Raw genomic sequence first — 11,219 nt, 5'->3', positions numbered from 1 at the left:
AAAATCGCATGCACAGCGACCTAACGGCGGGACGTGGCAGCAGAGGATTAGCAAGCGCAGCGAGCTGAGGTAATCGATGATTTGCCGGATTTTGGCTTGCAGAAGGGACTGCTGAGACGGGATGACGTGCAGCAACTAGATTGGGGTGAGTGTACGCGAGCAATCAAGGTTTTATGCTGCGGGAGCTTTTCTGAAAGTGTTCGATGCCAAAGACCGTCCTGTTGGAACAGTGGCAGCCTGCTGATTACGGGACTCTCGGTTACATCCGGCGAGAGAAACATGGAACATCGCAGGGTTAACAAGATTAGGGTTGGATGCCGGCATGGACTCTAGCGCATGAAGCTTGAATTGATGGGCGTGTGCCTTGCATCCCTTTGGTCTGGTGTCTGCACAGGTGACATTGATTTGATTTTATTTTACCATTCGAAGGCATCATTCCCGTTATTACCGACGAGTCCTCGCACATCTGATCATCAGAGCACATCTGCGGCCTTATCCGATCATACTGCACTCCGTATGTGGAGAAAGGAACAAGACGAAACCCAACAGGAAACTCGCCCCAATCCCAAAGTTGAAGATTTGACAAGCGACAGCAACTCGGCCGATGATCAGATCCGAGACGTCTGAACCATCAGAGCATCGCGTGGCTCAGACCCGACTGGGCTGCAGGAAGATGCTTTGCACGTGACTACGGAGTAGAGAATGACTAATCATCGCTCAGTGCCGAGAGTCGAGACCACTCCCCACGTCAACATGATCAAATGAACCAATCATACGCGTAGGCTCGATTAGGTAACCTAACTTGGATTTTTTTCTCTGCTCATGGCGCTTGAGATAAAAATCGTCGACACCTCTCTTTTTCCAACTTTCTTCAACGCACAACTAGACGAATCTCAGCATTCTCATGTACCTGGCAACATAACCTGCGCGGGCGACTTCAGGAGCTTTGCGCTCGCGACGGTAAGAAAGCTCCAATAGCAAAACGGCGAATTGAGTGCGATATCATCCATATACCCACACAGCTCGACGGTGTAGCATCATGGCCGACAGCAAACAGCTGGTGGTCGAGGAGACTCCGGCCCATTCCAGTCATGATGCCTCCAAAGATGCCCCGGCCAGGGAAGAGAACCCAGCGCCCGAGCAGCAGCGGGCGCTGGAGAACCAGAATCAGCCTGAAGAAACTAGCTCAGCCGAAGCCTTGGACCAGAAGAAGGGCTTCTTTGCATTCTTGAGAACCAAGGAGTTTTATCTGATCCTGTTGCTGGGGTGAGCAAGAACATCAAGAAATTGGGAAATGTAGAAAACGAGACTGATAATTACCGTTAGCCAAACCCTGGCCATTCTCAACACCTCGACCAGCACGTTCACGTCCCTGTTGCAGATGCGGGGGACGTCGATCCCAGCGTTCCAGACATTCTTTACGTACGTGGTGCTGAACGTGATATTTACTTCTTTGACCCTGTACAAGTACGGGATCAAGAAGTGGGCGCGCCTAATCTTGAAGGATGGTTGGCGATGTACGTCCCCTTTTTTTTTATAGGGCTAGGGACTGACGAAGGAAGACATCATCTTTGCCTTCTTCGACGTCGAAGGCAACTACTTCATCGTGCTGGCCTACCGCTACACCAACATCATGAGCGCGCAGCTGATCAACTTCTGGGCCATCGTCGTGGTGATGGCCGTCTCGTTTTTCTTGCTGCGCGTTCGCTACCACTACACGCAGATCGTCGGCATCCTGATCTGCATCGGCGGGATGGGCGTGCTCATCGCCTCGGACCACCTGACAGGCTCGAGCGGCCAGGCCGTCGACCCGGTCAAGGGCGACCTCTTTGCACTGCTGGCCTCCACCTGTTACGGCCTCTCCAACGTCACGCAGGAATACCTTGTCAGCAAACGCCCCATGTACGAGGTCGTCGGCCAGCTCGCTTTCTGGGCCATGTTCATCAACGGCACCCAGGCTGCCATCTTCGACCGCCAGTCCTTCCGCGACGCGACCTGGAACGGCGCCGTCGCGGGCTACCTCGTCGGGTTCACCCTCTGTCTGTCGCTCTTCTACGCCACCGCGCCGCTCATCTTCCGGCTGGCGTCCGCCGCGCTGCTGAATCTGTCGATGCTGACGGGTAACTTCTGGGGTGTGATCATGGGCGTTGAGGTGTTGGGCTTGTCGGTGCATTGGATGTATCCCATTGCCTATGTCCTGATCATGCTCGGTCATTTCGTGTACTACCTGGGCCGCGCGGTGCTTGGGGAGGCCCGCAAGCCCTGGCTCGGCAAGAATCAGGAAATGGGCATATCGGGCGTGTTTACGGCACGCAGGAAGATCGAACAGGCTGCCAGTCGTGCCAACCAAGGCAACCAAGCGTGAAACATTTAATGTCCCGATATATATATAAAAATCATTAGGAACGAACCAAGTTACCAAACACCCAGGAATGAAATAAATAAACCAAAACAATCAAATCGAATTAACAAACAAAACAACACAAAAGAGACACACAAAACAATCCAAGTTCCAACTCCCCGGCCCCCCTTAATCAAGACGAAGACCGTAGGCCAACCATGATCCAGCCCGACCGTAATAAAAATCTCTCCAAAGACCAGACCAGCCATTAATACCAGTGAGCGTAACAGAAAAGAATAAAAAAAAAAAAAAATGAAAAAGAAAACCCCTTTGCACCGAAATCTCAACCCCGATTCCTTTCTCAACCAAAAGAACATGACAAGCTCCCCCAAGACCGGAAAAAATGCTTTATGTACGCGCCTTTTCTCGTCGGTGTCTTGGAACCGGGAAACATCCAATTCAAGCCAACACAAACCCAGTACATCGTGACGGTCAATTTTCCCAAACGTGGATCAAAACGCACACAACGCCATGATGTTGCAGATAGAAAGCAGCCGGGGAAACCAGCTTTAGAACGTCAACAAGACGGGAAATAGAGAAAAAAAATCAACCCCAAACGGACGCCGGAACACCAATGTTCTTGGAGCCCCACACGCCGCTGCTGTTGCTCCAGCCAAGGCCAACGGGATTGTTACTCTCCTTGTTATTCGCCGGGTTGGATGCCGAAGAGGTCGATCGCTCGTTACCGGACGATCCTGCATTGCCTTGATTAGACCGGTTGCATGTTGGCGGCTAGGAATACAAAAAGGCTTACCCAGGCCAGAGTTGGACGCCTGGCTGGTCGCCGGCTGGGACGGGCGCGATCCAATTGGGCCCACCGATCCGATCGGGCCCGAGGACAACGTCCGCGACGGCGAATCCTTGTCGCCGGGCGACGAGGTCGACGTGACGGGCTGCTCCGCCGTCGAGTCGTACAGGCCGTACGACGGCATGGTGCCTGCATTCGGAGACGACGTGCTGTTGGCCCGGGACGGTGACTGACGGCCGCCGCCCGCGCCGCTGCCCGCCGCCGCAGTGGTGCCCGCTGCGGACGAGTTGGCCGTCGCGCCCGGCACCAGCGGCTCGCTCGGGGCGAACGGATCCGTGCCACGGGGAGACGGTCCTCGTACGGCGTTGTTGGTCGAGGCCGGGGTGCCGCTGGTTGTGTTCTCACCGCGCGCGCTGTGCGCATCATCGCCGCTGAAAGAAGAAGTCGGGGGGAAGAAGGCCGGGCTGTCATTGCCGTACAACGCGCGGTGCTGCCGCGCCAGCAATTCGCGCCGGCCCTCCTCGCTCATCGCCGCGGGGCTCAGCGATCGGTCCGATTTGTTGCCGGACATCTCGGCAAGAAGGCCTTGAAGAAAGAAATGAACCGCGTTAAAAAAAAAATTCTGTACTATACAATGACCGGACAAACCACCCGTCTCTTGCTTTATACAGCACAACACGAAACTGCCAAACAGAAATCAACAAGGGCCCAGGTTTACATACTTCGATTATATTGCTGCTCCTGGTGGTAGTTGCGGAGCTCTCGTTCGCGCTGCGCCGCCATCCGGCGCTTCGCCTGGAGCATTTGGTCCGTCTCGGCGGGACGGCCCTGGAAGCGCTGCGTCGCGTAGTACCCCTGAAGACCAGCGGCGGGGTGCATCCGAGTCGGGTCAAAATCGCTCACCGAGTGATGGCGCTGGGGCGGGATCCCACCTAGTAGTCGCGGGTCTTGCCGGGGTTAGAATGACCGACCTTCCACACGGCCGGGGTTGTCTCTTACCGTAATCCGTGTAGGGCCGTCCGATCATCATCGGCATCGAGTCTCTTCGAGGACCTGGGAAGAACTTGCCGCTCTTGACCAGGTTATCAATGGCACGATCGACCTCTAGTGCGAGTCAGCAACGCCCTGGGCAGGAGAGCGGCCCGACATCATCGTGGTCTCCGATGACAGCATTCCACGACTTCGAGCCGACTGGGACAGGGTAGATTCGTACCATCGAACTGCGAGGCGAAGGCCAGGGAGTCCTCCCCCTGGGAGGCGGAGGTGGCACCTGCAGACCATGAGCATCATGCCATGAAACCCGCATCAGACATCCCATACCTGAGCGAGACGGCGGCACCGGCTGGTCCCATGAGGTCTGGCGCACGGGGGTCTGCCAGCTCTGCGGATCGTAATACGAGGACATGGCTGGTCACTTAGGAAGGGAAGGGGGCGCGTTGAAGGGATCTCGACGGAACCTGGAAGAGAAACCGCCACACGTGAGCATGGAATCCGAGACTAGAACCAAGGGGCGCGATGCAGAGAATGTGATGTCTATTTTTGTGCTCCTCCCACCAAGCCGCCGAAAAAGATTCTCCAGATACCCGACAGGGGCGGATGGCGATGGCGACGGCGATGACAGATGGGATGACACGGCCGCACCCGCTCCCGTCCGGGTCTCCTCTCCGGCCGAGAATCCACAACCATTCGACGGAGCATCGGCGAAGAATCCCCTGGGAGATGGACATAGGGAGATGGAAGGATACTTACCTCGGGAGGAGCGCGCGAAACCGGTGAAGAAAAAAAAAAATCAGGAATTCACCTTGGCGACGCGACGGGGGAGAGGCCCTGAACCGGATCGGATCGCGCAGGGGCGATGACAGCGAGGGGAGAGGAAAGAGAGTGCTGGCTCAGAGAGGCGAGTGAGGGCAGAGAAGAAGAGAAAGGGGCCGGGAGAGAAGCACGGACTGACGAGATGGTGGTGTGGGCTTGGGGTTCTTGGGTTTAGCCTGAGATTCGGGCGGCCTCGTATTTTTTTTTTTATTTTTTTATTTTTTTTTTTTTTTTATTTTTTTGCCCTACACTTTTCTCTGCAGTGGGGAGATTTCACATCCTCACCGGAAATTATCACCTACAGAGAGATTTCTACCGAGAATAATATCTTCTACTCATATATTCAGTATAACGAGTCTTCACTGAGAGTCGGCCGAAGGACGAAGGTCGAGGGAACCTTCGATGGGAATGCGTCTGGGTGACGGCGGCATCAATGGGCCCCATCGACATGGCTAATTTGACCACGAGCCTATCAAGCATGCAACTCTCCTCCGGTCAGGCCCGAGAAGTCTTCGTTCTGTAGCGTATCAAGGCGGATGTTCGCCCCCATGGTTGCAACACCATCATCATAGACGGAGTACCAGTACGAGTAGGTACTCCATATTCAAACTCCGTGGGGAGAGCTCGCTAAGTTGGCACCAAGCAAGAGCCTTGAATCATCATGAAGTCGTCTCAAAATGAAAACCAATCTAGTTATTTGAAAAAAAAAACATTTTGATCTATCCTCTGCCCATAAGGTGCCTGTTCCTCGGTGACAGGTCAGGGTTCTGGGCAAAACCCGGAAGAATAACTATACAGTGATGCCCCCTGCTGGTTTCCGCAATTCGGACCAATCCGAAGCTTACCGCACCCTACGATTAGTAATCATCTGAGGGCTTTCTGATCACGTGACGAATACCGTCTGTTCCGTATTCATCACGTGATTTGTTACATAAGCAAAAGCCTCGGGCAGCTCAAGCGCCCAAGTTCAAACGTCTGGATGTTGAAGACGACGACCAACAGCGGAGTTGACATGGTCATGGACTCTCCGTCTCGTAGTCGTATCGAGGAGAGTGAACCCGAGGCGCATTCTGTAGAGTTCCATCCACAAGTCAACTATTATTGATTAGTCAGATTTGTTGAATTGGACGCCCACAGGGCCACAGCACGTTCAATCGGCACACACGGGGAAGGAGCGTCCAGTGTGGGTGCCTCAGGCATCCTTGCTCGCATGGGAGGAGCGACTGCCCCATCCCAAGAACGCCTCGATGAGAAGAATTGCGTGCAACAACCTTCGCCGTCCGTCCAAATTTCGGCCCTCGAATTTCCTCTTGCGATCCCTTGTACTCGTCTCCTGTGCCTCGCTGTCGTGCTCGCCGGGCCCCTGTTCCCCCGGTCGTTGGTTGAGCGAAGCTTCCCCAGAGCGGCCCTCCCCGGAGTCGAACCTCGACGGTGAAGCCGCTGCGTGCGAGGAGATCAAACCCTCGGATCACCACGACCCGTGTTCTCCTTTCACTTGATTGACTCGGTCGGGTCTCGAGCCGCACCGCCCGATCTTGGATTGCAAGCATTGGTGCAGTTTGCCTGGCACGCAACTGCTGTTCTCGACGTGAGTTCCTGCTTGGGCTTCTTCTCTTCCACCCGGAGAGTCGAGCGCCCGGAAAAGTCTTCGGAAGGCCACGGTGCCCTGGCCGGTTACAGCGGGCCGTGCAGAAGACGTGGCGTCGCGTTATTTCAGTCATCGACTTGGTGCTGACTGTGTTTCGGGCTCATAAGAATCGTTTCTTGCCGACCGACGGTGTTCAGTCTTCCCTCTATCCAGGATCCCCCTCGTTCTTTAATCCTCCGACCGCGGTCGATCTTAGAGCCGGTTTCTACTGGTTAGAAATCTTCCCCGATCGTCCGCGGTTCCAGCCCAGCCCGCCGCCGCCTGCGGATTCACTTGGGTCTGGGTGATTCCGGTTCCTGGTCCCGGTTTCATCTCATCTGCTGCAGACTGCCCGTACACCTCCCTTGCAAAGTTTCCGAACCCTGTCTGGCCAGTCGAGTACCGTGTCTCTCTTGCCCACCTTTTTTTTCCCCTCTGGACGTGCGGGTTGGCGTGAAATTCCCCCGGCTGGTTCTGGTTCGGGAAGCTTTCTCGCCGTCTTCGTCGCTCGCCCCTATCCCCCTCCCTCGCTGCGAGGGCAGACCTTGCTCCACAGTCGCTGGAGTCCCTGAATGTCATCGGAACATCCTAATGGGATACACACAACTCAACATCAATCAGGTGACGATTCACCGATAGCCGCTCAGCCTTCCACCATGGCATGGCGTGCTCCCGGCAATGGCCCTGCGGCCGCAACCTCGCCGTCACGCCAACCGGGGAGCTCCCAACAATCCAGCTCGCTGCCGTCGACGCCTTATCAACAGCCCCGCGGACTTCCCTTCCAGTCCCGCAGTCCCTCTCCTCGCCGTCGAAGTACCTCCCCACACTCCACCCAGTCTGAGACCAACCCGTTGCCTTCGTTCCGGAAACCGCTGGGCGGCTGCAAGTATGAGACGGGTATGGCCTTTTTTCGCCGGCGGATGCCCTACAGTTTGGGTGGCGACATGCTGCCGGAGGAAAAGGTCGGATTGAAGGAGCGGTTGAATCCCGAGGAGGAGGAGGCTCTCAGTGCAGACATGCGCGAGTTGTATGACCGATTACTACCGTCCGCCGAGAGCGATGACCGCCGGCGGCAACTGGTCCAGAAGTTGGACAAACTCCTCAATGAGCAATTTCCGGGAAGCGACATCAAGGTCCATGTGTTTGGATCTTCCGGGAATAAGCTCTGCTCGAGCGACTCGGATGGTACCGCATGCCCTCGTATTGATGCCGACCTGGCTTGGATGCTAACATTGAGCAGTGGATATTTGCATTACGACGCCTCGTAAGGAGCTGGAAAATGTTTGTTTGCTTGCAGAGGTGTTGGCAAATCGTATGGCCCCTATCCCATTTCCAGGCATACGATTCAGTATTAACCTCTCTGATCAGATGGCATGGAGCGAGTTGTTTGTGTCTCCCATGCAAAGGTTCCCATTGTGAAGATTTGGGACCCTCAATTAAAGCTGGCCTGTGACATGAATGTGAATAACACGCTAGCCCTGGAAAACACCCGCATGGTCCGGACCTACGTGGAAATTGATGAGAGGGTCCGGCCCTTGGCCATGATCGTGAAGTATTGGACCAAGCGGCGGGTCCTGAACGATGCCGGTTAGTCTTGTCGGCTACTGACCAATGCCGGAGCTCCATGTACTGACCATTTATTCGCAGCACTGGGAGGAACGTTGAGCTCCTACACTTGGATCTGCCTCATCATCAACTTCCTGCAAACGAGAGATCCGCCCATCCTGCCCAGCCTGCAGAGGCGGAGTACTAAAAAGAATACCACTATAGATGGTGTTCAAGTGTCCTTTGATGACAACATTTCCGCATTGGCGGGGTTTGGAAAGGCAAACAAGCAGTCCTTAGGGGACCTTCTCTTCCAATTTTTCCGCTACTACGGGCATGAAGTCGACTACGAGAAGTATGTCATCTCGGTCAGAGAAGGCAAGTTGATTTCAAAAGAAGGAAAAGGCTGGCATTTGCTGCAAAATAACCGGCTATGTGTCGAAGAGCCCTTTAACACGACGCGGAACCTCGGCAACACCGCCGATGACACATCCTTCAAGGGCTTGCACATGGAGTTGCGAAGAGCCTTCAAGGCCATTTCGGAGGCCAACCTGGAGAAGTGCTGCGAGCAGTACGTTTTCCCTCCGGAGGAAGAGCGCGTGTGGGAGCGACCACCGCCACAACCCAGACCAGTTTTGACTCCCAATCCTGGCCCCACCGCTACGCGAGGCGGCCGCGGCGGTGGCCGCGGTGGGCGCCACCCGAACCAGTTTGGTCGGGGTGGGAGCAACAACGCCGGCCGTCGCTCGTCGACCGCGGCCAACCGCGCAAACCATACCAACGGCTTCCGTCCTGGTTACCTGGGGCTTACGCCCGAGATGACCCTGCAAGCGCAGCAGGCGCAGTACCTGCTCCATGATCAGCTCTACCAGCAGATCCAACTTCTGCAAGCGCAAGAACAGGAGCTGCGGATGCAGTTGCACAATCAGTCGCTGCTGACAGGACGAGTACCGCCGGTCCTCATCCGCCAACCGTTGATTCCCTTCCCGTTCCCACAACAACAACAGCAACAGCAACAAGAGCAACCGTCCGGTGACGAGGGCTCTCGAGTTCGAGCGGGGACTGTGAACCACCCACCATTGACGGCGCCGCTGCGTCCGGGGATGTTCTACGCACCGGCGTACATCCCCGTCACGACGCAAAGCGTCCAGGGCACCAGTACCAACCCTCCCTCCCCGTCCGCGCAGGCGGCTGCCCCCGAATTGCGCCGAAGTCCTCGTCGATCATCTTTGACCGACGGCTCTCCAGGCGGGTCAATGCGCTCCCATTCTCAGCCAGCGCGACCCGTCTCGCAGCACCAGACCGAGTCGTCTTCGCCCACGTCGACTGATCAGGCTCGGCAGCCGACGACGTCGGGGTCGCCGCCGAGCAATACGACCGAGAACGAGTCCAGCGTTCCGCCGGGCAGCGTGCCGTCATACATGCCGCGGCCTGGTGGGGAGGATCTCCGTGCGACGGAGTATGCAGGCTACTTTATGACCCCCCAGCAGGTGTATCATCACAACCTGATGGCTATGTATGCAACTCCCATGCTGACACCATACATTCCACCCATGCCCGATTTTCGCCCGGGGGGCTATCCTTTCCCGGAGACTATGGGGACCATGTCGGAGATAAGTTCCTCCGCGCCCAACGGGCCATTGGAGTCGCCGCCGGCCACTTCTGCCCCGAGCCGAGCAGCGCCGTCCCGTGATGGCGGGCCGTTGATCGTGGATGGTTCTGTTCCGCCCAGCGACCATCGCAGCGCCAGTCACTCGTCGGAACGCACCGAACGATTCCCGAGCCTGCCCCTGTCGAGCCCCAGTGAAATGGAGGCTGCCTGGGGTTCTCCGCCAAAGGTATCGTCGGACGGGTTTCCGAGTGACGCCTCACCTGAGCCGATGACGTTCGAGATGGACCCGTTTCACATGTCGTATCGGGATCCGGAGGGACACAACCGGCTACGGGAGTATGAGGCAGGCTTGAATGGTCATGGCGGCAGGCTTGGTGGACTGAGCCATCAGTTCCAAAATCTGCACGTCTCGCGACCCGATGACAAGCCGCATCAGCCATCGACGCCGGAGAAGACGGGTGATTCCAAGCCGAGCGTCAATGGCGAGCGCTTAAATGATTCGCGGTCTGGTCCCCTCAGTCAGTCTGAGGATCGAGTGGCCCCCAATTGGCCTACTGGAGGCTCGAAGGCCGGAGGGTCTCCGACGCCAACCTCGGGCACGCGCCGACGGATGAATGGGCATGAATCGTCCAACAACGAGAAGCCGAATGGGGTCAGTCAGCGCACAAAAGCTACGACTTCGTCCAGCACTCGCAAAGATGGCCAGAATGCGTCGGTGCCGCGCCGGGGCGATGACGGCGCGCCGCGGGAACGCGGGCCGACGCATAACAACGGAGGCTGGCAGACGACGACGAAGAAGAAGCACAAGCGCAGTGCACGGTCCGTGGCGGAGAACCAGCCGTACCACATGGCGGAGCCACTTCCGGCGGATGAGTCGATGAGAAAGGGGGGATGAGCGGTTGGATCTGGATTTGATTGTCGGTTTGTTCTTTTTCTTTCATTCCAACGAGGTTGTTTGGGATCGGAATTGCATTGAGATCGATTTGACATCGGCTCGGATTTTCGACTTGGTTGTCCGCACGAAAAAATCAGACGACGGGTTGTTTTGTGTCATTGAGCAGCAAAAATATACCATGTTTGTTTTTTTTTTTTTTTTTTGTATTGTCCATTTCCCCCCCCCCTTTTTTTCCCTGGTTTTTTTTTTCTTTTTCTTCCAACTGGGTGTTCACTCGGCCATTGTTTTCCCTTGCATACTGGTTTGGGGGTGAGCATCAAACCAGGTGTTTTTTTCTTGTCTGACGTGGATTTCAGTCGGTGTTCGCATTATGCAGCGAGGGACTGTTTTATTCTATATACCATTATTTTTTTGTTTCGTTTTTTTTTTCTGCAAGCCTGGACAGGAACCCGGCTATTTTTTCTCGTTTGGTGTGTTTTCTCGTTTGGATTCATGACCAGCTTTATTATGTGGTATTTTATTTAGGGAACAGCTGTATCTATCATCATCATCATCATATATCGCTACTGTGCCCTTCCC

At 55.7% G+C, this 11,219-nt stretch overlaps 3 protein-coding genes across 3 annotated transcripts; 2 read left to right on the top strand and 1 right to left on the bottom strand.

Annotated features, from left to right (window-relative positions):
• Positions 1 to 1,039: 1,039 nt before the first annotated feature.
• VTN31DRAFT_4738 (uncharacterized protein) lies at positions 1,040 to 2,365 on the top strand (the record flags this gene model as incomplete). The annotated part of the gene is made up of 3 exons (XM_069405159.1): positions 1,040 to 1,266; positions 1,327 to 1,517; positions 1,563 to 2,365. 3 exons carry the CDS (start codon positions 1,040 to 1,042, stop codon positions 2,363 to 2,365), a joined length of 1,221 nt encoding a protein of 406 aa, XP_069260251.1.
• A 582-nt stretch (positions 2,366 to 2,947) lies between these two features.
• On the bottom strand, positions 2,948 to 4,554 carry VTN31DRAFT_4737 (uncharacterized protein; the record flags this gene model as incomplete). Its single annotated transcript, XM_069405158.1, has 6 exons — positions 2,948 to 3,096; positions 3,156 to 3,734; positions 3,872 to 4,096; positions 4,149 to 4,253; positions 4,363 to 4,419; positions 4,470 to 4,554. The coding sequence occupies 6 exons, from the start codon at positions 4,552 to 4,554 to the stop codon at positions 2,948 to 2,950; spliced, it is 1,200 nt and encodes a 399-aa protein (XP_069260250.1).
• A 2,690-nt stretch (positions 4,555 to 7,244) lies between these two features.
• Positions 7,245 to 10,640, top strand: VTN31DRAFT_4736 (uncharacterized protein; the record flags this gene model as incomplete). Its single annotated transcript, XM_069405157.1, has 4 exons — positions 7,245 to 7,773; positions 7,829 to 7,900; positions 7,957 to 8,175; positions 8,236 to 10,640. 4 exons carry the CDS (start codon positions 7,245 to 7,247, stop codon positions 10,638 to 10,640), a joined length of 3,225 nt encoding a protein of 1,074 aa, XP_069260249.1.
• Positions 10,641 to 11,219: the final 579 nt, after the last annotated feature.

Source organism: Thermomyces dupontii (genome assembly GCF_041956625.1).
Source record: "Thermomyces dupontii strain NRRL 2155 unplaced genomic scaffold VTN31scaffold_4, whole genome shotgun sequence".
NCBI lineage: Eukaryota > Fungi > Ascomycota > Eurotiomycetes > Eurotiales > Trichocomaceae > Thermomyces > Thermomyces dupontii.
The sequence above is the reverse complement of the archived record's forward strand: the minus strand, read 5'-3'. Positions and strand labels throughout refer to the sequence as shown.